We start from the raw sequence: 25522 nt of genomic DNA, 5'->3' as shown, positions 1-25522 counted from the left end.
AAAGATGGAAACATTTCATTTTGGGATGCTAATAAAGTGAAAAAATATGAATGCGCAGGTAGTCCAGAATTGTATGATATGATTTTTTTGAAGAATCCACAAGATGTTGATAATGAAGAAACTCGTCAAGTATATTCCAAAATATTGAAAATAACGAATGCTCCATATAAACAATATCATCTGAAGAATGGTTTTAAAAATACAAATTCTAAAAAATTTCGTGAAGTTATCAAACCTCTATTAGACTCACGACAATATCCAATAAGAAGTAGAAGTAAAATTGGTGGAGCACTCAAACGAGTGAAAATGGAGAAAATATATAATTCTAAACCTGTGAATTATGTGTACTGGAATTCACCGAAAGAGTTAGTTGCTCGCCTACGACTATTGGTAGCTTCAAAGTCAGCCGGACATACCGGACATGATAATGAAATAATTTCAATAATTGAAGAATTACGTGAAGAAGGTATAATATATTAACATATTCACATGTAATGATCACTGTCACATCATCATTCAATGCAGTAACATTATCACCTTTTCTCTTTAATCATATTGAAATAGAATGACTAATGAAATAAGTGATGTCAAACGACAAGTTGTTAATGAATTACATAAACCTGCAAGACGTAATTTTCGTAGAAGAATAACCACCATCAAAGGTTTTGCAGATCTATGGCAAATAGATTTAGCTGAACTGCAACCTTATGCAAAAAGTAATGAAGGATACCGATATATACTTGTAGTGATAGATTGTTACTCCAAATATCTGTGGACTGTAGCAGTTAAAGATAAAACAGGTAGTACAGTAACTAATGCAATGAAACATGTACTGAAAGAAGCCAAATACTCCCCCAAACACATACAAAGCGATCAAGGGAAAGAATTTTTCAATAAAAGCTTCTCATCTCTCATGCGAGAATATAATATCAATCATTATTCAACATTTAGCACAAAGAAGGCAGCTATAGCAGAAAGAGTGATTCGTACAATAAAGGCATGGCTCTACAAGGAATTTTCGATGAGAGGTCACCACAAATGGCTTGATATTCTTCCAATTATAACTAGTAGATATAATAATAAAGTTCATCGTACAATAGGTATGGCACCCATCAATGTTGATTCAACAACAAAATTAAAATTCAAGGGTATCAATGGAATTGGAGGAAGACAAAGTAAACCCAAATTCCAATTAAATGATATTGTACGTATAAGTAAATACAAACATATTTTTGAAAAGTCTTACACTGCGAATTTTACCACGGAGCTATTCAAGATTGTTAAAATTAATAAAACCATCCCAACGACTTATAATCTTGAAGATATGAATGAACAGCCGATTAGAGGATGTTTTTACGAAGAAGAGTTATTACGAACCGAGAATCCTGACGTATATCTGATTGAGAAGGTGTTGAAGAGAAGAAAAAATAAAGTATATGTAAAGTGGTTAGGCCTTCCTAGCGAACAAAATTCTTGGATTGATGAATCAAATATGGTTTAAATGTATATAATAGTGACTTTTATGAATAAAGTAATATTAAAGTTCATTATTGTTTTCATTTCAATTATAAGTATGTGAACTGAAAAATATTGCAGCGGTAAACATTGCCCCAGCCATTCGCAATGTTCTGTGTATACCAAACCAAATTAATTGTATACTCCATTCCCGCTTATATTTTTCAACTCACGATATTGAAAACACATTATCATTCCCAAAACTAATCGCCGTCACTTTGAAATGCAGTATCCAACTCTTTTTGCCAATTATCTCTCACTGATAATGCTGTCTCATAAAGCTTAGTCGACTCCTCAAGCTCAGCCTGAGCTTGCATTCTCGAACGTTGATGGAATTGCTTATCTTTACCAATTTTTGAACGGAGTTCATCAGCATCTTTAGACATTCTAGCCAATTCAACCTTCGCTAATGCAATCTTGGCATCTAATGCTTCAAGAGTTTCATTATTAGCATTAATAGCTCGCTCACTCTTTTCAAGTTCAGCAATAGTCATCTGTGCCTTTACAAGACGGCATTTTGCTTTCCTTTTCATTTCCCCAAACCGATGGAGGGGGCTGAAAGAAGATAGCGGTTCAGCTTTCAAATCACTCTTCATTTCTTTAGGAGTACCTTTTGGCTTCCTCTTCGATCTGTCACTTTTCGTTGCGGGTTTTTTCTGTCGCACAACACTTTTGGATTCTTTCTTTTCTTTAAAGTCAGTGACAATCGATGAAGATGCCTTAGTAACCTTCCTCTTGATTGTTCTAGATTTCTTATCAACACCAAGAGGAAGGGTAGATGAAGAGTGTTTGAGTGATGATAATTGCGAAACGATCGGATTTTCAATAATAATTTGCTCATTTGGTTCTGGCACATCTGCAAAGTTAACGAAGTCGTTAATATCAAAATCATTTATCGAATCTTGACTCGATAAATGTAATACTGGAATATTTTCAAAATCAGTCTGATCGATATCAACAAGTGGTGAACCATCTTCAGCAATCAATAGCGGCATAGAGCTCATGATTATTAAGGTCTGAGGAATGATATGTGATAGCAATAGAATGTGGATAGGAAAGGTGATGATGTTACTGAGACCTCACCATTTATAGAAGAAAATAAACTAGCGCATGCGCTCTTTCATCAACTGGCACATGCGCTCTCTCACTAAACTATTCACGCATGTAACAATCTTTGTCATTTAAGAGGAAAACTTTGTGTTGCATGCATGTATTTTTAAATGTTAGAAAATAATACAAATAAATTCAAAATATATATATATTTATTAATAATAGAGGACAATAACGATAATAAAAAATGAAAAATGTTAATATGTCTCTGTGGATGTGGAACGTTCTTTGACTCTATTCCTCAATAGTTGTTGCTCGTGCGTCAAACACCAACATTGAAAAAAATGGATTCTCCTATTGGGGTAGAGTTGACCAACCTTCTCACACAGATCCCAAGTACTTCTACATGCATTGCATACATGATTCCAACAATTCATGGAATATGTATCACAACGCAAACAACGTTGCAGTGGAGTTGGAACGGCAGCACAGATACCACAAATATTTCTACAGATACCTATATTGTTAAATATTATAGGTTCGGAACACTTCAGACACTGTAACTGTTGTTGACGATAATCCGATTTTGTTCGCTTCGGTGGATGAGAAGGAGGCGATAGTTGAATCCGCAACACGCAATCACTACACATACCAGTACATGGATTGATTGAATCCTTAGGTCTACTTATTTGACAAAAGTAGCACACAATAGCCCCTGCAATCATCATTGGGTAGACACACACTTTTGGTTTTTCATTCCACTCTTTTGGAAACGGCATTTTACTAATTCGATTAGAAATATAAAGAGATGACTTACAGAAACTCTGAATGCTCTCTCCTATACCTACGATCTCTATTTATACAAATCAACATCATGTGGAAGTATAGTGGGATAACTTCTCCTACTATTCCACTCTAAACGAGTCAAGTGGGAGTCGCATCACCTCCTATATAAGTTGACTTGCAAACCTAGAGTTCATTCATTCACTCTCTACAACTGTGAGCAAACAACAACAAGATGAATTCTGCAAAAATAAATGCTGCATTAAATAGAATAGCTGCTGTTGATGAAAACAATTGGATAGACGAATCAGATGATGAGGATGTCAATGTTCCGCTAGAGGAAGTAATAGTTGAAGCAGAAGATGTTGGAGTCGATGAAGATGAGATAGACGAAGTTGAAAACGAGGCCAACCAAAGCGACGAAGATGATGACGTGATGGAGTTTGAGAGGGTCATGGATGAAGAAGGAGATGATGAAGGGATAGAAGCTGACACAACTGAAGGTGATGGTGCTATGAGGATCGGTATGCGAACACTCAATGTCAGTGAGACACTGGAAGATCCCTTGGATTTGTATTGTGCATTGGATGCATACGTATTGATCAGCACAATAGATGGAGAGAACAAAAAACTATGTTGGTGCTGCTTTCGGTTTTATTCGCATAGAAACAATAATGGAGGGTGGTATGCCCATGTCAACACCCACAACACTGTCTCAATTATGGAAATGGGACAGAATTGGTGTGAAGCTTGCGAGAGGCCACTAACAAACTTCACCCGAGTATCTACATGTATTATATGTAATAATGTCCAACCTGTGGCACAATAACCGTGGACCTACTGGTCAAAAAAAAAACAACAGCCCTTTTCAGGGCTACATTATTCACACAAACAGTAGTTAGTTGTATTAGTATTCATAGATTATGTGACAAATGAATACTTTGATTAATAAAAGTCTAAGTTGGAAATTTGTTAGTCTTTGAATATCTATACATTATATGACAAATAAATTACTACTTTGACTGAAAAGTCGAAATTTGGAATTTGATAGTCATTGAATATCTATGCATATGATGAGTACTACTTTAAATGAAAGTTGAAGTTGGCATTTGTCAATCATTCATATGCATATAATGATGAATACTTTCACATACATATATTTCGTTTGAGATTATAATGTTAACATAATGTTAACAATGGTATGAATCTGTTTCTGTTTGAAAGTATAATGGTAGCTCTGAAAAGAGCTATTTTTTTTATTGTTTCAGTCTTTAATTGTAGCCCTGAAAAGGGCTGTTATTTTTTTATTAATCCATGCAATGATATGGACTAACGCTCCTCATCATCAGAAACAATAATTATGGTATCGTCATCTGAATCAGATGATATACTAATGATATCATCCTCATAGTAGTCATCTGAATCAGATGATATACTCATGATGTCGTCGTCGTCATAATCAGCTGAATCAGATGATATACTAATCACATCATCCGCATTATTATCGTCAACAGCATCTATGTCGTCCTGAATACCTTGTTCCACTCGTTCTGCGAAATCATCAGGAAGATCATAGATTCGCTGCAGAAATTGAGCGAAGGTTGTACTCAAATGATCAGACGTTGAATCTATTTCATGTACTTGGATGGGTCCTGTACTCGACATTGTGGAAGAATGATATAGAACTGGGATTGTTGCTATATTTATATTGGAAGAAATGAAATGGAGGGGGTGAAATGTAGAACAGTGTTTGAGATTCGAAAACATCAAGAATGAAACTCTGAGCGATTATTAGGAGAAATTCTAGTGATTATTATGGAAAAAAAACTAATAAGAGGGAGAGGAAGGGAGGAAGACACTGCCCCAGCCTCGCAGTGCCTCGTGTACACCAACCAAAAAGTGTGTACTCCGTGGAAGGAAAGGAAAGGAAATGATGGACGAGTAGATGATTATATGTCATCATCGGAATTGAGGACATCATCATCGATTAGGATTGGGGATGGCGGAGGACTATCCTCGATGAGGATAGGGGATGGTGGAGGACGTCTAACGTCAAGCTCGTCATCAGCATCATCACCAGAGTCGTCGTCGTCATCATCGTCGTCGTCGCTACTCATTGGGACAATGTCATCATAAGCAGGGTCCCACCATCCGTCAGGATCTGGATATTCCGAGTCATCCAAGTGTCCTTCGTCACTGCCAGTGACATGCTGAACTTGCATCCTGATGTCGTGATCCCGGTATTCGTATGGCGGACTGTGGGGTTCCGTGGTGGAAGAGACAACCTGTACCTGGCTGTTATCCCAGTAATTGAAGTTGTACCCCTGATCCGGGCAGCTATAGGGTTCGGAGGTTGAATCGGGTTCCATCTCGATGCTAGCTGATCAACTGAATGTTTCATCAGATGATTTCTACTTTTATACTTTCGAGAGGGAGTGGGAGAGGAGTGGAACATTGAGTAGGGGTAAATTGTAGTGTGACATAAGACATATTCAATGAGTAGGGGTAAATTGCAAAGTGACATAAGACATATTCAATGAAAGAGATACTTGAATGGATAAAATACAAATGAAATATACTTGTCGATTTCACTATGAAACATGTCTATTTTTTTATTTTTTAAATTTTCTTCACATGAAATTATTTACAAGTGATTAGAGAACACAAAAATTGATGTGAGGTATTTGTCTAGAAGAACTTGGAATTGAAATAAAAAAATAATAATGATAATAAGAGGAAGTGAAGAAAAATGCTCCAACCATCGCATTGTTCAATGTGTACCAAACCAAAAAACAGTGTACACCCTTTATTTCACTTCCTTTTCCTTTATTCAATATAAACTTAACAAATATAAACTTAAAACTACCATAATTAAATACTCCTAACTAACCTAAAACTAATCTTACATTTACACTTCATCTACAAAAAGAGTGTCCATAACTGTCACTACTTTTTTGTACAGCTCTATCGAAGAGGTCTTTGCTTTACACCTTTCCTGCAGAGATGCATAATTCCGATCTATTTCGGCCATTTCCTTTTGGAGTTCCCTCCGTCGGTTATCCATTTCAGCCATTTGTCGCTTCATGGTAACCAACTCGGCCTCGCTAGATCGGGCAGCTCGTTCTGCTTTCTTGCATCTCTGCAGAAAAACACTCATCTTTTCACTAACCTCTCCGATAGGCTGTGGCACCAACACCTCAGGATCCGCCGGTGTCGCTGGCAGCGGTGGTAGTCGCGTCACCAACGGCGACAATATCACCAACTCCGGAGAAGGACTCCTCGGAATTTCCACTGCTGCTGGTGCTGCTGCTGGTGTGGAGGCCCTCTTACGAGAGGTCGAAAAACTACCTGCATAAGGATTAGTCCTATTGCAAGTAGCTCGGTACTTTGAAATAGGACCAACCTTTGCTGCAGGTCGTTGGCAAACCTTCTTCACAGCCCTGACTTCCTCCTCCTCCTCGAATAAGTCAGGGCTAGAAGATCTGCACCTAACTCGCGAACGCGAAGTGGTTGGCTGGTCAACCGTCACCGCTCTCGAAGATGCTGCCTCCTCCTGGTCAGCGGACACCGGCAGAATAGACGCCACAGCATTATTCACCTCCTGTGTATTGGTTGCCATTCTGAAAAAGAAGAAATAATACAAAGTTAGTTGATATAAAAAATAACATTCCTAATTTACTTACTCAAATATCAAGTTGGTCGTTGGAACGTACTGCCTTGTTGTGGAGTGGACTGCTCTCGATGAGATGACTTCTCGAACTGAATGTTGTGGAGTGCTCTCCGGAGGGTATCGACTTCGATGCGTGAGCGGTGGGAAAATGGTGGGAGCGCACATGCGCGATGAGGGTAGGGGTGTACATGCGCAAATGTTGGGAGTCGGGGGGCGGGGCTTCGGGGAGGGGAGGGGCGGGGCTTCGGAAAGGGGGCGGGGCTTCGGAAAGGGGCGGGGTATCCGAAAAGTTGGTGGCGACGGGGGGGGGGGGGGGGGGGGGCGTGGCCCTAACGGGCCCCGCCCACTGCCTGGGCTCCGCCCAGGTGGGTGGGGCCTCCGGCCCCAGGTAGGCGGGACATCTGGAGAGACATCTACGCCCTCTTCGCGCGCGCGTTCGTAACATAATATGCAACCGAACACCTAACCTAACGTATTAACGTATTAACGTAACCTAACCTAGTACGCTAACCTACCGCTATGCAACCGAACACCTAACCTATCGTATGTATTAACGTAACCTAACCTAGTACGCTAACCTACCGCTATGCAACCGAACACCTAACCTAACCTAACCTAACCTAACCTAACCTAACCTAACCTAACCTAACCTACAGTAACTATTAACCTAACCTAACGAGGGAATACTAACCTAACACCTAACCTAACGTAAGTATGCAGCTAACCTAACGTAGCTATTAACCTAACCTAACGAGGGAATACATTCACCATGTTGGTTCCATTAATACATCATCAGTTGGTTTTGGTTTTGGTTGTATTATTCTATGATTTGGATTAATGTTCAGTCCTGGATATCCCAGTCCACCTGATGATGATGGCCTGACTTTATAGTTTCTCTCCAAAACTTCTTTATGGTTTTTCTCCAATACTTCAACTCTCTGTTCCAGTACATCATACTTTTTCATTGTAGTCCCTGTTATGTTTGACATAGCATCAAATTTTTTATTTGTAGACGCTGTTATGTCAGACATTTTTATGTCTACATCACTTGTAAGTTTGTCAAATTTACGAGTGAAAGTTATCCGAGCCTCTGCAATTTTATCGTTAAATGCTTGCCGGGCGTCCCGAGCAATATTGCCTATTGTGGATTGTATTGCAGCTTGTAGGGCTAGAAGTATAACTTCCTTTGCTCCATTAATTTCCCCCTCAAGATATGATACAGTTACACAATCACTCTTGTCAATTGGTTCACTTGTATTTTTCAATATTTTCCTTTGCATGTCATAATGACCATCTTTTGTTAATTTAAAACCATTCCCAGGAGGACCTCGAATGACATTACCACCCCATTTTCTTTTTCTACCAAACTTATCGATTGTTTTAGACATTGTGCACTCTACGATGATTCTCTTCAAACTGATATTTCTGTCATTTACATTATACTATATATTGCAGTAATTGATTAGGGAAATAGAAATAATACAAATAAAATTTTAATCATTTTATATTCATTACAGTAATACATATACATACATACATAATACATTAATATCACATTACTTCTATCATATATTATTAATTATAAATGGCTACATAAATATCAATATTGAATTTTCCGGTTTTGAAGATATTGAATGATATTTCAATCATTGATCTCGGCAGATAATAAATTAATCAATTGATCCAATGGAGTCTCCTGAGATTGTGATTGTTGAATAATATTACTTATCCAACGAATGTTCTCATTTGGATCGTTTTCATAAAATTCAATATCATTATGACCCCAAGGAAGAGTGTGGGTAGTATTCGGAATGATAAATCGTTTATCATCGTGATATGATAATGCAACTTTATTTTTTAATTCAGTATACATATCATGTAACACGCTTCTAAATGAATTCATCTTTCTGAATATCATACCACCTTGTTCGACGATTTTTTGATAATCTTCGCATGTCAATTCATTCTTTATTACAGATCGTTTAACCCCTTTGGCTTTCTTAAATTCACCATCAACAGATTTCACATAATATGCTTTAGCACCTGTACCATAAAAACTCATGATTGGATCATTTGGAAATTCATCTTTGAAGTTACCCAAGACTGAACTTGTTACTGGAATATTGAATTGGTTAACTATACTGTAATTGGATGTATCAAATCTACTTATGTTAGTTTTTATGAATTCATAAAAATTTTCTGTGTTTACTTTAAGAATGAGCGAGTCGGTATCTGTGTAAAGTAAAGAGACATTTTCATCAAAGTGTTGTTTGATGCATCCATAGAAAAAGTCATACATGACTGTTTTAGATAATTCTAATATGGAAAATCCCAAATATAATGGTTTATCGTAATGAACCTTCACTCTACCCAATTGAATGGCAACGAAATTATCAGTGAAAATTGAACAATTTTTGAAATTTGGTTTGGCTATGAGAGTGCTGGCACCTATATTTTTCTTTATATTTTCCCAATGTGTAACGAGTCTAACATCAATTCGATTATCTACATTCTCCATTGTCTTTCCATACACCGCATTATTCATTAGTTTATAGAAATCTTTAACAGATTTGTTGTTAGACCTATTACGCATTTCAGTATTAAGATCTATATAGGGTTTCATCCAGCATGATTGTTTGAATTTCAATACTCTATGTGTATTCATTACAATCAATCCATTTTTGACAGCTTGCTGTAGATTCCTATAATGAACAATATATTTTCTTTTATCATTCAAATTTGGAATTAATTTGGGAATTTTCGATTGTGTACGAGGTGGTATTATTTTTTCGACTAAAAATGGAAGGTCAGAATGTTTATCATGCAACTCTTGTGGATAATGAATGTCCACTTCAAATACATACCCATACGGACTATCAGTACTCACATCCATCACATCGAGATTAAGAATTTCATTTGGTGTCAACCATGTAAATTCACTTGTTGGTAGAGGTTGTGACATACTGTGACCGTATAGATTTGTTGCATCTAAATATGTAATGAATGTGGAAGGTTCGTTGGGATTATAATTGGGTAAAAATCTATTATTTGCTATATGTTTCCTCTCGCTACATTGACTAATTCCACCTCGTATACCTTTTTGAAAAAAGTGAATCATATCAATGTCAGTTAGTAATTCCAATTCAACATTAGTGAACTTCAACATGGCATCCCATGATAATCCAGGTGCAGTGTAATATTGTGCCGGATCTAAGTTATATATCTCTAAACTTGTGGTGCGGAAGTTTTCAAAAATATCACATAGTAGCAATACATCCGACTTCAAATACAAATCAGAGTATTCCCCCAAATTCTGACACTCGAATAAATTCCAAACTTTTCTAGCCCTATCATAATCAGTTTCCGATATATGTTCACAATTGAGTGTGTCATAAAACTGATTTTTTGTCGGAAGTAATGGATAATTCAATTTGTCAATGTCATCAACAAAACTATATGGAAATACACCTTTCTGTCTCATCAAATTGAATTTCTCAATTTGTGGGAAATGTTTGTGCATCTCCAAACATTGATCGGAGGTCAAGTTTGCACCCAACTTCTCCAACGAATTAGTCATAAATTTATAACTATCGATAAATCTCATTTTGAGATAATTCTTCCTAACCACACCATCTTTATCGGTATAGCTGTGTGTAAAGAGATGCTTCGTGAAAGATATATATTTCTCTTTAGTTTGCGGGATAACATCAACTTTCTCTTTATTCCTATACAATTCTTTTATGAATAAATGACAATCATAACCACTTAAATTATGAAAAATGATAGGTATGAAGTTTGGTATTTTGAAATTTAAATTACATTTCGAGTGAGCGGCATGTGATCTTTTCTTTCCTGTGACATGACAATGATCTCTTACTTTGACGTCACCATCAGTAAATGCTTTATTACATATACCACAAGTTCTGGCTGCAACAAACTGTTCTTCTTCTTCGACAGTTTGTGTATCCATTGGTTTAGGGTTTCTGAGATGATTTTCATGTATCTCTTTCAAATCATCTTCAATGCTACTCACAAATTTCTGAGCTGCATCTACACCCCTATATGTAACAAATTTTGTCAAATCATCATTATATGAACACTTTATCAAATAAGCAAATGAATATGGGGCATGTTTGAATGTTTTAATCGTGTATGAACTTCCAGGATTTGGCTCATTCACATGAATCGGTTTAAGCACTGATTCAAAATCAGCATACACTACAAATGGCACCCTCATTTGCCTCTCAAAGTTTTCAAACATTAGTTTATTTTCCGCAACCATTCTACCATATTTATTGATCTTTAAATTAGTAGTTGGTGTTGTGGTACTAATGTGATTACAATCATACATATTATGACGTAAAAGCAATCTCTCATCAGAAAAATATATCAAACATCCGTCACAAAAATATTTTTTCTGTCTATGAGCTGATAGTTGATTAGAAACTAATCTTGAAAGATCTTTGATCCAACAATAGTGACCATTACCGGAGTCATCAGTTATAAACAACAAATTGACATGTCTCCGGAGTCTTCTCTGTGAGTATCGCAATGGACCAATCACTTCATACTTCATTTTACCCTTCTCAAATGTACTCTCTAAACCGTAAACATTAATTGAAATATCATTCCTATCTTCGAATATTTCGATACTCTTATTATTAACTTTAACCGGAAAATCCATACCTGTGACATCTAAAACAGTGGAAAAATGTGGATATGACGTAAGTTCGGACACTCGACTATCTGCAGGATATAATGCTGATGTTATAGCCCAAGCAAAACAATATTGATCTTCATTACGAACATTCACAACAGCTTTCTTCCATTGAATACATTGAGGCAGCTTCACATATGAACGTCCTTCCAGTGGACTGTATTTATTAATGTTGACCTCGAGAAACAATATTTTTTCACAAGTCCAACCTGAATTATAAAAAAAAAAAAATATTACTATTCAATCTTATTGAAATTTTTAAAAAATAAATACCTGAGTCACGATCCTGGAACTCAGTCGTTTGTGCCACAATTACATCACGGAATCCATCAAAAACAGCATTCAAATCTGAAGATTGGTCCACTATTTTATTTTGGGAATTAAATGACTTCGTGTCCCTCGAATCATCAGTCTGAAGAATATAATTCCCAAAAACTTCCATATTCACCTTGATGCTTTTATGGATCCTGATGGCTGATTCCAGTAATTCAATGACCTTCTGCCTAATCTTATTGAAAAATGAAATGTAGTCACTGGTTACAATCGAACTCTCCACCCTGTATGTAGCAATGCGGCAATTGAATGCATTCGTTATAATTTGAACACCGTCAGACAATTGAACACATGCATTATTTTTATGACTCATGGTTCTTCGGTGAGAATTCACTTGGCTCATAGGAATTGTCACATTACAACAATTGCACGTATACATAGGTGTTGCATTATCCACTCTCACCCGTTTCACTGCAGGCCCTCCTTGGCAACTCTGGAGCTGATGCCGACGAAGATTATCACTACGAGTGAAAGATTTACCACAGTCACAGGAATACATTTTATATAATAGTTCTCACTAACTCACTTGATGTAAACTGACATAGCCAACACTCGTACGCTTCTTAAATACACTCTGATAGGACCCGTCAAGACGTCATAGCCAACCCCACTTCTCAACTACATGCGCCAAGATTACCTCCCAACTGAATGCGATAACAGATGTCGATATACGAGCAAGCAGTGGTCGTTGCGGTCTCGGAGAGGGTAGACGCTAGGCAAACAGTCCTCGGCTGCCGTTGTGTCACCATCGATAGCGGGGCTAGAGCGAACCTTCATCGCTTCAGGAGAGGTGAGGGCAGACCGATGAATACGCATTACTCTGCCACACGTCGTGGAGTGAACATGTCGCTCTCTAGCCGTTGAACGGTTATTGCTGTGACGTCACTCCACTACTAACTTGGTGCCCTAACACCGATGGAGCATTTATTACTTGGAGGATCTTCGAAGTATGCAGACGTATGTTTGTACATAGACAAACAAGCACATGATGAAACCCTGTACCGTGCATTCTCCTACACACACACATAAACACACAAAATCTCATATGAAAAAAAAATCTGAACGATCCATGCACCAGACACTTCAAGGTCACAATGCCTTGACTTCACTGCACAACAAAAAAAACTTCACCAAACAACAACCAATAAAAAAAGCAATTAATACGTCATAGTGGTGGGGGGAGGCCGAGAATCAGCTGTAAACAACTACTATGGACTCTTCAGAAAGATTTTCAGATCATGGATAGAAGAAGTTACAAACTGGAAGAAAAAGCCCGTGTTAAACAACTAATTAACGATAATGGAGGTGACTTACTGTCATCGTCTCTTTTGTCGATTTGAAGTCGTGATCTTGTGAGAGAAATGCGTCTAATTTCATCATCAAAAGTTGAAAGAGATACTGATAAGTCATTTAAGTCAAGTGAAAATTCAAGAACTTCAGGGATGCTAGATCTCCCATTTTAGTGAACTTCATGTTGCGTTGAGGGCGACTTTCAATTTCAAAAGGATACTTTGGATTACAAACCGAATGTGTTGAAGTGATTTTCCTTGTAATTTGATATTTCATTTCTTTCATGTAGTTCGGTATTTATTTGAAAGTAATTGTTTCAAAGGGGTTTTTTCTAAAAGCAATATGTATGTGAAAAAATTTCATACATGATCCACACATCTACGTAGGTGGGAAGCCAAAATGCTATTTTTCTTGAAAACTGATTTCTCATGGAGTATATTTCCTATTCAATTCAAATTTATATGCGTTTTCTAGTTTGGAGAATATTTTATTAGGAAATATTAGAACTTCTGATCTGAGGTAATGAAAACACATCACATCAGAACCATATCACTGTTGTCTTAACAGGCGTTTCTTTAACCAAGTTATCATCATCAGAAGATTGTGAAACAGAGTCTAACAATTAAGCTAGGCATTTTATCTTCATTTTCTTTTCTGGTAATGGGGGTGATCAGGTGAATCCCTGTTATTAGAAATACTAGGAATTTCCAGTATTTTCAATACTATTAATAAGTAATAGATAGCCTACCACGAGAGGTCATCATTCAATGCCATGATACTCGAAGTGAAGGGCAGAAAAGTTTAAAACACCCTGTGAAAGATGTATGATATACCTCACTGACGATGGTGTGTATAGTGTGTTTCAGGAATTTAGTGTTTTATTCATTCAAATAATTACATTTCAATAAATTTCGATAAACAAGTACCCAGAAATTGGTAACTTTGCCACGATTCAACCTATTGTCTAGCTGTCACCGTTTATGAAACTCATGTTCACAGGCTTGAATTTGATTAGTTTCTGTATATTTCGATTTCAATCAATATATTTGTATACCTATCAATTTTAATAAAATTAAGGAATTGTCATATCGCAGATCCTAATTGTATTCTCCTGACAGCTTTTTAAATTTTTGCACTGGCAATATTACACCAATTCAGAAAATATCGATTTGTTCATATATCAGACAGCGCTGTTTTGAGCTGTCACTTTCCCTTATCAGTGAATCTGACAAAGTGATGAATGTAACTTTTGGACTCTTTTGTCTTCAACATAAGTTATCCTAGACAGGAAAAGGTAATAAAAACTTCTTTTACAAAGACGCTATATTTTCGATAAAAGACTCAAAGCACGAATATAAATTATTGAAGACGTTTCCGAAGAAAATCCGTTACAAAATATACTTCGAAATCTACCACCGAACGATATTTGCATTTAGTCATTCTGTGTAGCTTCCACTGCAAAAAGTATTTATGAAACAACACTAGAGAGCGCTATTACGACCTGCCATACGTGGTGCTAGGTTGGACGAAGGATGCATTTTCGAACTCAATTTTTTTTGAATATTGGAAATCATCATAGCAATGATGAATGGAGCTTTCAAAGGCGACCTTTTGCGAAACCAAGCTTCAGCATCAAGATCAACTTTTTTTTTCAGTAGCACAGGGCAAAAATTTCCTATTCCCATCAATTTCCTCATATATCGATATTGAAGTTCATTACAACAATAAATCTGTTTAAAAATCTGTTTAAAATCTGTTTTTCCGTTAATCAGCTGTCGCCCCCATACGAACGACAACTCTCAAAAGTTGAGAACTTGTGCGAGCTAAGGACTAGCGAGGTCTTACCTTTTAACGTGTGATTCCTAACACGGTTGCAGAATCATTCCAGCTTCACGATCTTCCGATCGTGAGTCGGACGCACTACCACCGCGGCCAATTCCACAATAGGTTGTATAATCCAAACACTTTTCTCTATGCCAAATCATCTACTTCGCAGGATGATGATGATCACATGATTATTGGTCTTCAAAATAAAATATTATTTCCGCCAATTACACTTCTAACATAGACAAATCATGAGATTTTGAAATTTTGTAGAGAATAATAAAACAAAATATCGTTTGACACTTCATTTTCCTGAAACTTTGCACCGCCACCTTGTGGCAATGGTTCTTTTGGATATCAAATAACGTTGATTGCTTGTGGTGCACTGTTTGAAACCTTCGGTTTAGTAATGAATATTATTGGAATTCTATCCCAACACCAAACCGCTTTTCTTTGACACTTCGACACGTGTTTTAATCACGAAATGTTCATCTTCAAGAGAAAGATCAAACTAAATCTACATAAAATATAGTTTTGACAACAGTTTTATGTTAGCTATTGGATCTCCTACCTACCAAATAACAAAATGACTCTGTTCGGTCTCAAAATTTTACTATCGAAATTATTATTTACTCAAGTGAATTGTGAGTGCCAGCTCTAAAATTTGTACAACAAAGCAGATTGTTCTGTGGCATTATTTTCATTGTATGTATTGCTAAATAATCTTGTTTAAGTTATTTCGTTTTTTGTATTATTCTCAAGGGTCTCCCAATCGGGGTTTTCCAGTTGGTCTTCTAATGTAAGGGTCTTTTCTAATCCACTTATCCTCATGAAATTCAATATTCTCGAATATCCTTACCTAAGTAACCCGTATATTTAGGCCTTTTTCCACGCAAATATTGTAAGCTAGAAATAGCTAGATTTTCAATTCCTCAATTGTTCCTTGTGTCTCTTATATTTGAACTTACCCGCTATCATGATCGTTCCTACCTATGTTAATCCGAGCCTCCCCACAATGACCAAGTTGAATCTCTTCTCCAACTACCGATGTGAAACATTGCATTTTGTAAAATTATCTCATTACGTTTCAAACCTTCTAAGAGTATAGTTAGAATAAATCTTGTGTTGTCTACAGTACATGTAGCTTGTTATTTTTCTTATCCTATCTTTCCACAAGAGTTATTTTAATTCTTGTGTGCAATCGTGGGTCAAAACAGACTCACCAATGAATTTGAAAGCTCGCCTATTGTGGTACCAAGTTTCAGTATCAAAAACTCTTCAGAGTTCATACAATATACAAAAAATATCGTTCTACGTGAGATTTTAGTTTCCTTCGATGTTAGTTCTTCATTTCCTAGAGTCCCACAGGCCTTATTACCATACCTCAGGGAATCACTAGAGAAAAATAATTTCAATAATAACAAAATTGATGAATATGATCCTTTCACTAACTTGTGTATAAAACAAAACCGTTTCTAGGTAGAAAGTTGCTTTTATGAACAACAGAAGGGAACGGCTATAGCTAACCTCTTGTCCCCCTTCCTGGCTAAACTGTTCATGAGCCAATTCGAAATGGGAACCAAAAAAACATATAAGGAAAACTAAGCACACCTAAAATATGAAAGAACAGAAAAATCAGCATGTTTTGCAACAAATCCATTCCATGAAACAAGTTAAAAACAACACGCATCATCTTGGCTAAGATATCAGAAATAAGTCAACATAATATGTTACTGAAACAACGATAGACCACAACCTGATAATTTATTATATAGCTTGTTGAAATAATATGTTTAGTTATCAGATTTACCTGACTAGTAGATAGGGCAATATTGTGAAATTAATTTTAAGACATTTGAAACCCAGATACCTAGCAGATGTATCTATGGTATAAATAAGGCAACACTTTATGTAGATTCAGTTCAATTTTCCTCTTGAAGATGATTACTTGATGATTGAAACACGTGTCGAGGTGTTAAAAATAACGTTTTGGTGTTGGAATAGAACTCCAGTATTATTCAATGTTGTTTACTGACAAAACTCCAAATACCTCCATCGGTGACTGAATGAATAAACGAAACTGAAAATCGATGGATTAAAACTTTCCCAACAACCCGACCCAATCGATGCGATAGAGTTTGGTCGGTATAAAAAAGGTTTTTCGATAATATTATCATCACTATCTGATAACTTCTATTGAATTAGCGGCCGAATGTGGGCCGTCTGTGGCCCATATTCGGATGCGAAATATTGTCGACGCGATAATTAAAGTCCGCCTCATCACAATTCCAGCAATCTGCCGGCACATACAGAATAATCGTGCTCCTACAGATTAATGCAGATTGCGGAGTATCTGATAAAATAATCATCGTTCGCGCTTTCAAAGTTTTTATGGGCAGTTAAATGGTGCATCAGATGGACATGCCAGCGGTTTTTGAGGTTTGGATTACCAGCGGTTGTAAACGGGGTGTGAAGGAGTAATGATTCATTTTTCGTAATACTGTACGTACGTAAGAAGTTTTTCGTTTTTTTTTTTTTAAATATTTCTCTCTGTAATTTTTTGAAACTATAAAAACTTTTAATAATTCTACAATACCAATCATGAAATTATAAAACAACAAAAATTAATTGTCGCCCCGGGGCGACTTCATTGATTCCAGTGGCGCATTCGCTTTTTCAGCTGCAGGAAAACTCGGAAAAACCTGCAGCACCACATCATCTGAAGATCTTTATCTGCCAATATCCTCTCTTTCATGAAACAAAATGTAGGGTGTCTCCAGAGTCTCCACTGAATTCACTGCATCGCCATAACACTTAGTTACACGACAATCGTCAAACTTAAACCAGTCCGTTTCGTCTTTGACCAAGACGTATTAATGACCAGACTCAACGCCAGAATCACAGTGAACAATGTCTGCATGAAGATTATAATAATAATGGTATACTAGATTGAAGTGTTCATCTATTTCGAACCTTCGTAAGAGTTTGGGGCTTCCGTCAAAGGTTGAGTCATGTTTGAAGATCATCAGTATTATTATTAGATTGACTGGTGCCTCAGGTATACAGTCAGGTATACTCAAGGTATACAGTCAATCATCACCTGTTAAAAGTTCCATTTTCAGATGATCTAACAATAAGCTTTTCTCGGACTGGTTATTAGTGATATTAGGAAACACTAGTTGAAGTTCCAAAAATTCACAAACATTTTTGCTACCTCTTGAACATTTACTACAAAGTAAACAAGTGAGGATTTTCCCAGCGAAAGATTCACAAACACAAGACGAGATAGACTGTATGGAATCATTCAATCCAGAGTGGTCAGAAGTATCGATTCTGCTATTGTTTTGCTCACGTAGAGTATTGAACAAGAACCCCAAGAATTCGGAACAATCCTCTTGTTGTCCTGACGAGTATCTATTAGATTTCACAGACTCCAGGAAATCGGTTGGTGGGAAAGACGACACATTCTTACGAACCTGCAGCTGCATGAACAGGTGTTTCAGCTTGATGAATAGGTAGGAAACATTCTTGTTCTCGTTCATTATTTAAAACTCGTTCTTGGAATTCCTCGTCATGAACACTTGTAAAGTACTATTCATGTAGCAAGTGTTTCCTAAATTATCTAATCCAATTTTCTTCCCATTCAGGACAACTCTCTACTGATTCGTAAGGTAGGACATGTTTGACAGAATCTGCTTAAGAACCATTTCTTGAGCTACAATCGATCCTTCCAAGTGATGAATGGTTTCGTGGAAGGATCGATTCGGCTCTTGCTTCATGAAGCTCTTCCACTGAAAAGGAACAAGAACCACGAGGACTGCAACTCATATTTGATTATTCGTGTGAGTTTATTCATATATTTCAAATGTTCATTGAAATTTATTTTTATACTATCATCATGTTGTACTGACGATAAATTTTATCATTCAAAATTCTAGGATTACTTCAAGGAAGAATCATTTGATTTAACTCAATATTTAGAATAATTAGATTTTTCCGGACTTCAATAATTATTATTTCAATCTATTATTGATTTAATAATTCATTTCAACTCTTATTACAAATTGAATAATAATGTGAATATTCCTTTCAGTTTATGATGTTAATAAATGATACATCCTGTCGACTAACCTCAAATTTTACAATCGTACTCAAAGTACTAAGTAATAACCACTTTCATAACTCATAATCATAGTAAATTATCTTCAAATTAATACATTGTTAGTAGATATCAGTCACCACGATATATTATTTGAAAAAATATATATTTCAGGGACTTTCTCTTCGATTGTGACGATAACGACCGTCCTCAAAGATGGCGCGTGGATGTCGTGGTCAGAGTGGAGTCCAAAAGTGAGGTGTTTTCAAAAATTAGGTCAATTTCGAATAAATATTGAAATGAAAGACTGGTGGTCCCCTACGCCAGTATCCAGGCTGGTTATCGACGAGGTAGTCAGTGCGACAATAGATGTGTAATTTGTGAAAATCATATTGAGAGGACTGGCGGCCACCTGATTGAAAAATTAGGTGTTTCAATGAAAGAAAAAGTGAATGAGAAAACTCAGTTTCACCCTAGTGGCAAGACAGCTGCGCCTGCGGACGAAGCCTCTGTTCACGATGAATAGGAGGAGTCTGGCCAAATGCGCTCGACTGAGAAGCAACGGCCATTAAAATGAAAGAAGAAGAAGCTAACTGCAGGGAGTCGTTTTTTCATGGCGGTGTGCACACGCATCGAAAAAAGTTACTCTCATCATTTGATGCTCAAAAATGATTTAAGCATCACTATCTGGAAGTTCAAAGAGTCGAATCCATACGAAATAACTTATTTTCAATTGTTTCAGGAAAATATGTATCTGGTTGTATTTTGTCCGGTATAATGTCATGTGTTTTTGTAGCTCCATATCTCAATAAATATTTATTCTTCTGTGTCGTAATGTATACTGATTGATAAAGAGTTTAGTTTTTTTAAGGGCAAAACATAAGCACTACAGAAAAAACCTTAAAGGGCTCTAAGAGCGGTGCCTGTGCGGAAGTAGTGATTCGCACTGAATTAGAATCGCTATAGATTCATTCTACATAAACGCACTTCTCCAAATGAAAGAGTTTCTAAACAGTGAACTTCGAGGTGTACTGAGTTGAACCTCGAAACGATGAGCAGCCACAGTATGTCACATATTTCTGATATGTACCGTTCTTGTTGAAATCAAATGTGCCAAGTCACTTGAACTCTTTCCCGTCTTCGACGTTTCAGACTATCAAGGTTGCAATTGATGTTCATGTCTCCAATCAGGCGAAGGGCTCTTTTCTGGGTGGAATCCAGTAGCTTCAGGGTATGCTATACATTGATGATGTATATTTTTTCCAAATTTTATATTTTTGCCTCTTTTCTGCTCATCACTATACATATGATGTTTGCCAATGATAGTGGTAACTGAGGCACTGTTTGACGGTTGTTTACAATATTTCGTTCCTCAAAGATTATCCCTGAAGTGGTCGACCTATAGTAATTCAGAATGAGAATTTCAGGATCCTGGTGGAGACTGACCTATCACAAACCGTGCATGGGATGGCGGAAGAACTGGACATCTGTTTCCATGCGGTTTTTTGATAGTTTTGAACCTATTGGAAAGGTCAAAATCATTATTGTAACTGAGCGCATTCGCCGTCTCTAACGCTCTAGTAAGCAGCACCATATCAAAATTCAGAAAGTTTATCTTACATTTGGAAAGCTGTATATATTCTAAAGATTTATTCCTGAAGAATGAGGACCGCTTTCACTGTGGAAAATGAAACGAAACGACCCAGTAACAAATCCTTGCTACCCCAATATACCACTGACAAATTAGCACCGAGTTCAGGAATAGTTGAAACTAATGAGTTTAATGCTGGCAAGACAGCGGACGTGCTCACTTTACGAAACGCAGTCTTGCTGCCTTAGCGAAGCAGGACGCATTGTAGGATCTCACCTCCGAGCTATGTATGCGATGTACGTGTGTGTTAATGCCGCTTGAGAGGAAACTTTTTTCGCTCATTTTCAAGTTTGTTGTTGAAGTGCTTGGAATGCAACTGGGGATCTTTTTCCGGAAACTGTTATCGACACATCGAATGGAGGCAGCAGGTCATCAGGACATTTTATCGAGGAAATGAATAATATTGTATTCAATAATTGGTTTGTCTCCTTTGGAAATCTAAATTATCAGCAAGAAACATTAGGTGTATCTTAAGAAAATACTTTCCCCACACAGAAAAAAAAACTGTCCTCAACGTGCGTTTCGTGAAACAAGTTATTAACATCAGGAAATGACGTTGACCTATTAAATCAGTTGTATATTGTTCTCGATCATAGTAGAGATTCCACTAAAATTGCAAAAATAGATGTCCCTCAAACCATATAGATATCCCTGAAACCATGTTGTTTTTCAAGAAATAAGGTGAATCTACAAATTTGGTAGGCGACGTACATTCATTTTTTCATATTGGTATACTCGTCTCGAACATATGTTTACAGTTTCAGTTGTTTACTATGTTGGTGGGAGGCATACAGTTCAGGAGCGTTTGGCGATTTTCTGCTATAGAAAAAGGGATCAAACGAAATAGACATTGATAAATAAATAAATATTTTTTGAAAAAAAATGGAAATTTATTTCATTTTTTCAACGGCGTAGTATAAGTCATTCATTTGATTCTATTTATAATAATGCTCGAAGTAAATTGAAAGGAAGTTTCTTCATATGAGATCAGTTTTTGATTTTTGGTTTTCTACCATCTTTAACCTCTGGTAGAATTTCATTATATTTCAAAGTGGAGTGCAGTAGATTTGCGAGTAATATTATGCTATGAAACTCTCCGTTTTTCATTACTTTCAAAAAAATGTTTTCTTTTTCTTTCCCTAATTTTTATTTTTGTTCTTAAGTATTAATATGTTATTGTGACAATTTGTTTTATTGTTAATATGCGACAATTTTATTTTCTCCATACAATATTTTCTTCTCCATAATTTTAAGTAATTAGCTGATGGTGAACCTATATATGTTCGAAACATGTACCGATTGATGGGTTTATCGTTCTAGCATCTGTGACATTGAATTGTGGAGACGACTATGAGTTTTTGTTCTTCGCAAATTCACCATCTTTATACAAAAGATATGGGAATGTTCTGACGAAAGGAAGAAAGCAATTACCTTCAAAATAAATTCTTCACAAAGATGTGTAGATCATGCAAATGAATTACTTTCAGATACATACTGAAAGAAAAAGCCTTTTTGGAACAAATACTTCCACCTGAACATTGATCTCCGAACATCCGTCATGGTTTCGAATCAGAAGTTTTGCAATACGACACTTGTCTCATCACCTCATTACTCAATTGGTTTCTTCATTCCTCACATTTTTCATATGAAGATGTAAGAGTAGGAAGCCAAGAATCATCATTTACTAAACTTCAAAGTGTTCGGAACAATAATTTTTTTTTCAATATCTCAAGTTGAAAGTGGGTTTGAAACAAAATAGCTCTGTTTTTTATTACGATTTCTACACAGAAACGTTTTTATGAGTACATCAATTATAAGAGATCAAGGGGTGGAAGTGGCTTATCAGTTCGAGTGCGCTTGAAATGATATGAGGACAACAATAATTAGGTATACAGAGTTTTGTTTCGAAACACATCAATCAAATGGTATACAGGGTGTGTGCAACGTCAAATAAAAAAACATTGCTGCCAGCGTTGAAGAAAGAAACGTATCTGCCATCGAGGTATACATGGTGTGTGCAGCGTTGAAGAAAAAAAACATGACAACCGTGTTCCTTTTTTCTTCAACTTTTCTGCAACGTATACAGGCATGTTTTCTTTTTCTTCAATGCTGCACATACCCTGTATACCTCGAAAAAATTGAAAATAAAAAAAATCTGTTTTTCCGTTAACCAGCTGTCGCACCCTTATGAACGACAACCCTCAGAAGTCTAAGCTTGTCCTGACACGAGTTGGACGATAGCAAGTGAAAATCGATCGTTGAAATTGGGGCTTGAACCACCGACCAACACGGCAGTCAATTCGAGTGAGTGAAAGAAGCACCCATGTCGAACCGCCTGGCTACCGACATGGCTTTGAATAAATGAGCTGTAGATGCATTTTTGCAAATTTGTTCCTCTATCGCATTGGATTCGAAATAATACCAGGTTTGAAAATAGCTGATGAAGTTCCATAATTTTCCTCCAGCCCGTGAAGTTATGACGGCTCCTTGAAATAGGCAGTGGCTTAGTTAAAATTCCTTTGATTTCTTAGTTCCCATTGGATTTTTTCTAGAGAAGCTAGAGAAAATGAGTGTTTATGAAAAATGCCAACAGATATCACAGGAAGGTACTGAAAAATAAATATTGTAGACTTATGGCAGAAATTGTGTACGGAAGTTGGAGAATGATGTTCAAGTAAGACAAAGTTTGATTTTCAACTTTGAAATTATTATTCAATGAAGTGATCAACTTGTTAGGTGAATTTTGAAAAATTATTGGAAAATCCATACATTTTTCTAATAATACAAGAAAATGCTACCCAGTGAGCTGATATTTTCTGTAAGAGAGGTTCAAATAAACGGAAGAAGTGAAAATTGTATAAGTTTATTATTCAGTTTTGAGCAAACATATTTATCTGTGGTTGCGACGGTTAACTCGAACACAAATACCTTGAGCCGACCCAAAAATAATCCATTCAGATTATTAAATATCAACATTAAGCTAAAGAAGTACCCTCATATTCAATAATAAAATGTAAATAACAAGCTTCAATCACATCTTCAGGAAATGTTTTGCTTCTTTTTTTCCATTCGACTGTCAATACAGACAAACTAAAAAAACATGTGTTAATGTATATTACTAATCAATGTCACACTAAGGGACAATGTTATCGTTACTGTAGACTAGACACATACATAGACTAAAGACACGTAATGAAAAACTGAATATTGATTTCGATAGCATCTTTTCATTTGCAACATATTCTCAGCTTTGCCCAAAATAAATGGAAATAAGAATTGGAAGACATTGTTGAAGTTCGTGGGTAACATTTCGAAAATCGGTTTTATAGTTTTCTTTCATTCACTTTTTCAATTATGATTTCGAAAGTATTCTGAAAGAACTGAAAGAATGAAAAGCAACCTTTGAAACACTAAATATTGAATTTTGTTATTTATAATTTGAAATAAAACATTCCCGCTGAACAACAACTCGATGAGAATTGAATGCAAAGACAAAGAGGTGGAAATGAAAAATTGATGAAAATCTTTCGGAATCCGTTATTCTATGTAGCAGCTGTTATCCCCACAACCCTCAAAAGACGAACGTTGTGCGAGCTGAGGATTATGAAAACTGCAAGTTAACGTGCGTATGAAGGATCACATTAAATACCTTGGAATTGTTATCGATCAATCTCAAACATGGGAGAAATACGTCAAAAATGTAAAAAAAAATAAGATTGCTCTCGAATGAATTGAAATTTTTAGAAACACTCATGTATAACTCAACAGTTGAAATCATTATTTGGGGAACAATTACATTTGAAGACCTCAATGTTTTTTGAATATCTCTAAAGTGTTCATGGAATTAATTTTCAATAGAGTGATCAGTTCTCACAAAATGGTCAGATATATAATACTAGTCACAACCAGTGCTTGTACTTCCCTACATCAGAAGATTATTGGAAAAGATACAAAGAATTGAATTCAAGTACAACATCAGAACCTGCTTCAGACCCGGAATCACTATCCGTAGCAGCCTCACGAAAACCTCACGAAAATCGCGAACTGCGATTCCATTTGCGGTTGCATTTACCGGATACTCTATGAGTGCAGAAAATCCTATATCGCTGAAACTGAGAGGCCATTGAATGTTCGCATTGCCAAGCACAAAAAACACAGCGAGGGGAACCAGCAAATCAGGAATAGCAGAGCATGTTTGGACCTATCAACATAACATCAAATGGTCCCAAGCTGAGATCATACACAGGAGGAAATTTAAAGAAGCCGCATACATGTTATCCAACAATGTATTTAGTCAAGCTAACGTAGAGATACACAACATATGGAAACCAATAATAATAACTCCCGTCAAACGGTCATCTCCCACTAAACCAGTGAAGCGGAAAAAGGAAAGCAGAGATAAGTGAAAGTACTCAAATGACCTATAAATAGTCAGCACACGGAGGAATCAGTTCAGTCATCACCCGAAGACGATTGTGGATATTAACAATCTAAACGTCGTGAAGTAACTTGGCTTAGAATCTCTTATATTTTTCAATTTTTGTTCAATTTGATTCATTTTCACTTGTATTTTATTTCGCTATCATTCCA

At 36.4% G+C, this 25522-nt stretch overlaps 2 protein-coding genes and 1 long non-coding RNA gene across 8 annotated transcripts in view; 2 read left to right on the top strand and 1 right to left on the bottom strand.

Annotated features, from left to right (window-relative positions):
* Positions 1-25522, top strand: part of nolo (ADAMTS-like no long nerve cord) — an 875808-nt gene that overhangs the window by 288703 nt on the left and 561583 nt on the right. The window lies entirely within an intron of this gene.
* LOC141487256 (uncharacterized) lies at positions 6078-7183 on the bottom strand. Its single transcript, XM_074186125.1, has 2 exons — positions 7032-7183; positions 6078-6968 (listed from the first exon to the last, which is right to left on the bottom strand). The coding sequence occupies exons 1-2, from the start codon at positions 7181-7183 to the stop codon at positions 6257-6259; spliced, it is 864 nt and encodes a 287-aa protein (XP_074042226.1). The 3' UTR covers positions 6078-6256.
* On the top strand, positions 17086-20143 carry LOC141487355 (uncharacterized). Its single transcript, XR_012468348.1, has 3 exons — positions 17086-18697; positions 18830-19024; positions 19456-20143. It is a non-coding gene; the product is annotated as an uncharacterized lncRNA (long non-coding RNA).

This window comes from Leptinotarsa decemlineata, unplaced genomic scaffold, assembly GCF_025532065.1.
Source record: "Leptinotarsa decemlineata unplaced genomic scaffold, Ldec_3_MD MMD2_tig00078422_RagTag_RagTag, whole genome shotgun sequence".
NCBI lineage: Eukaryota > Metazoa > Arthropoda > Insecta > Coleoptera > Chrysomelidae > Leptinotarsa > Leptinotarsa decemlineata.
The sequence above is the reverse complement of the archived record's forward strand: the minus strand, read 5'-3'. Positions and strand labels throughout refer to the sequence as shown.

Coding starts and splice junctions, on each gene's coding strand:
- LOC141487256 (XM_074186125.1), bottom strand. CDS start 7,183: ATGTGCGCTCCCACCATTTTCCCACCGCTCACGCATCGAAGTCGATAC. Junction 6,969..7,031: donor ACGACCAACTTGATATTTGA/GTAAGTAAATTA, acceptor CTTCTTTTTCAG/AATGGCAACCAATACACAGG.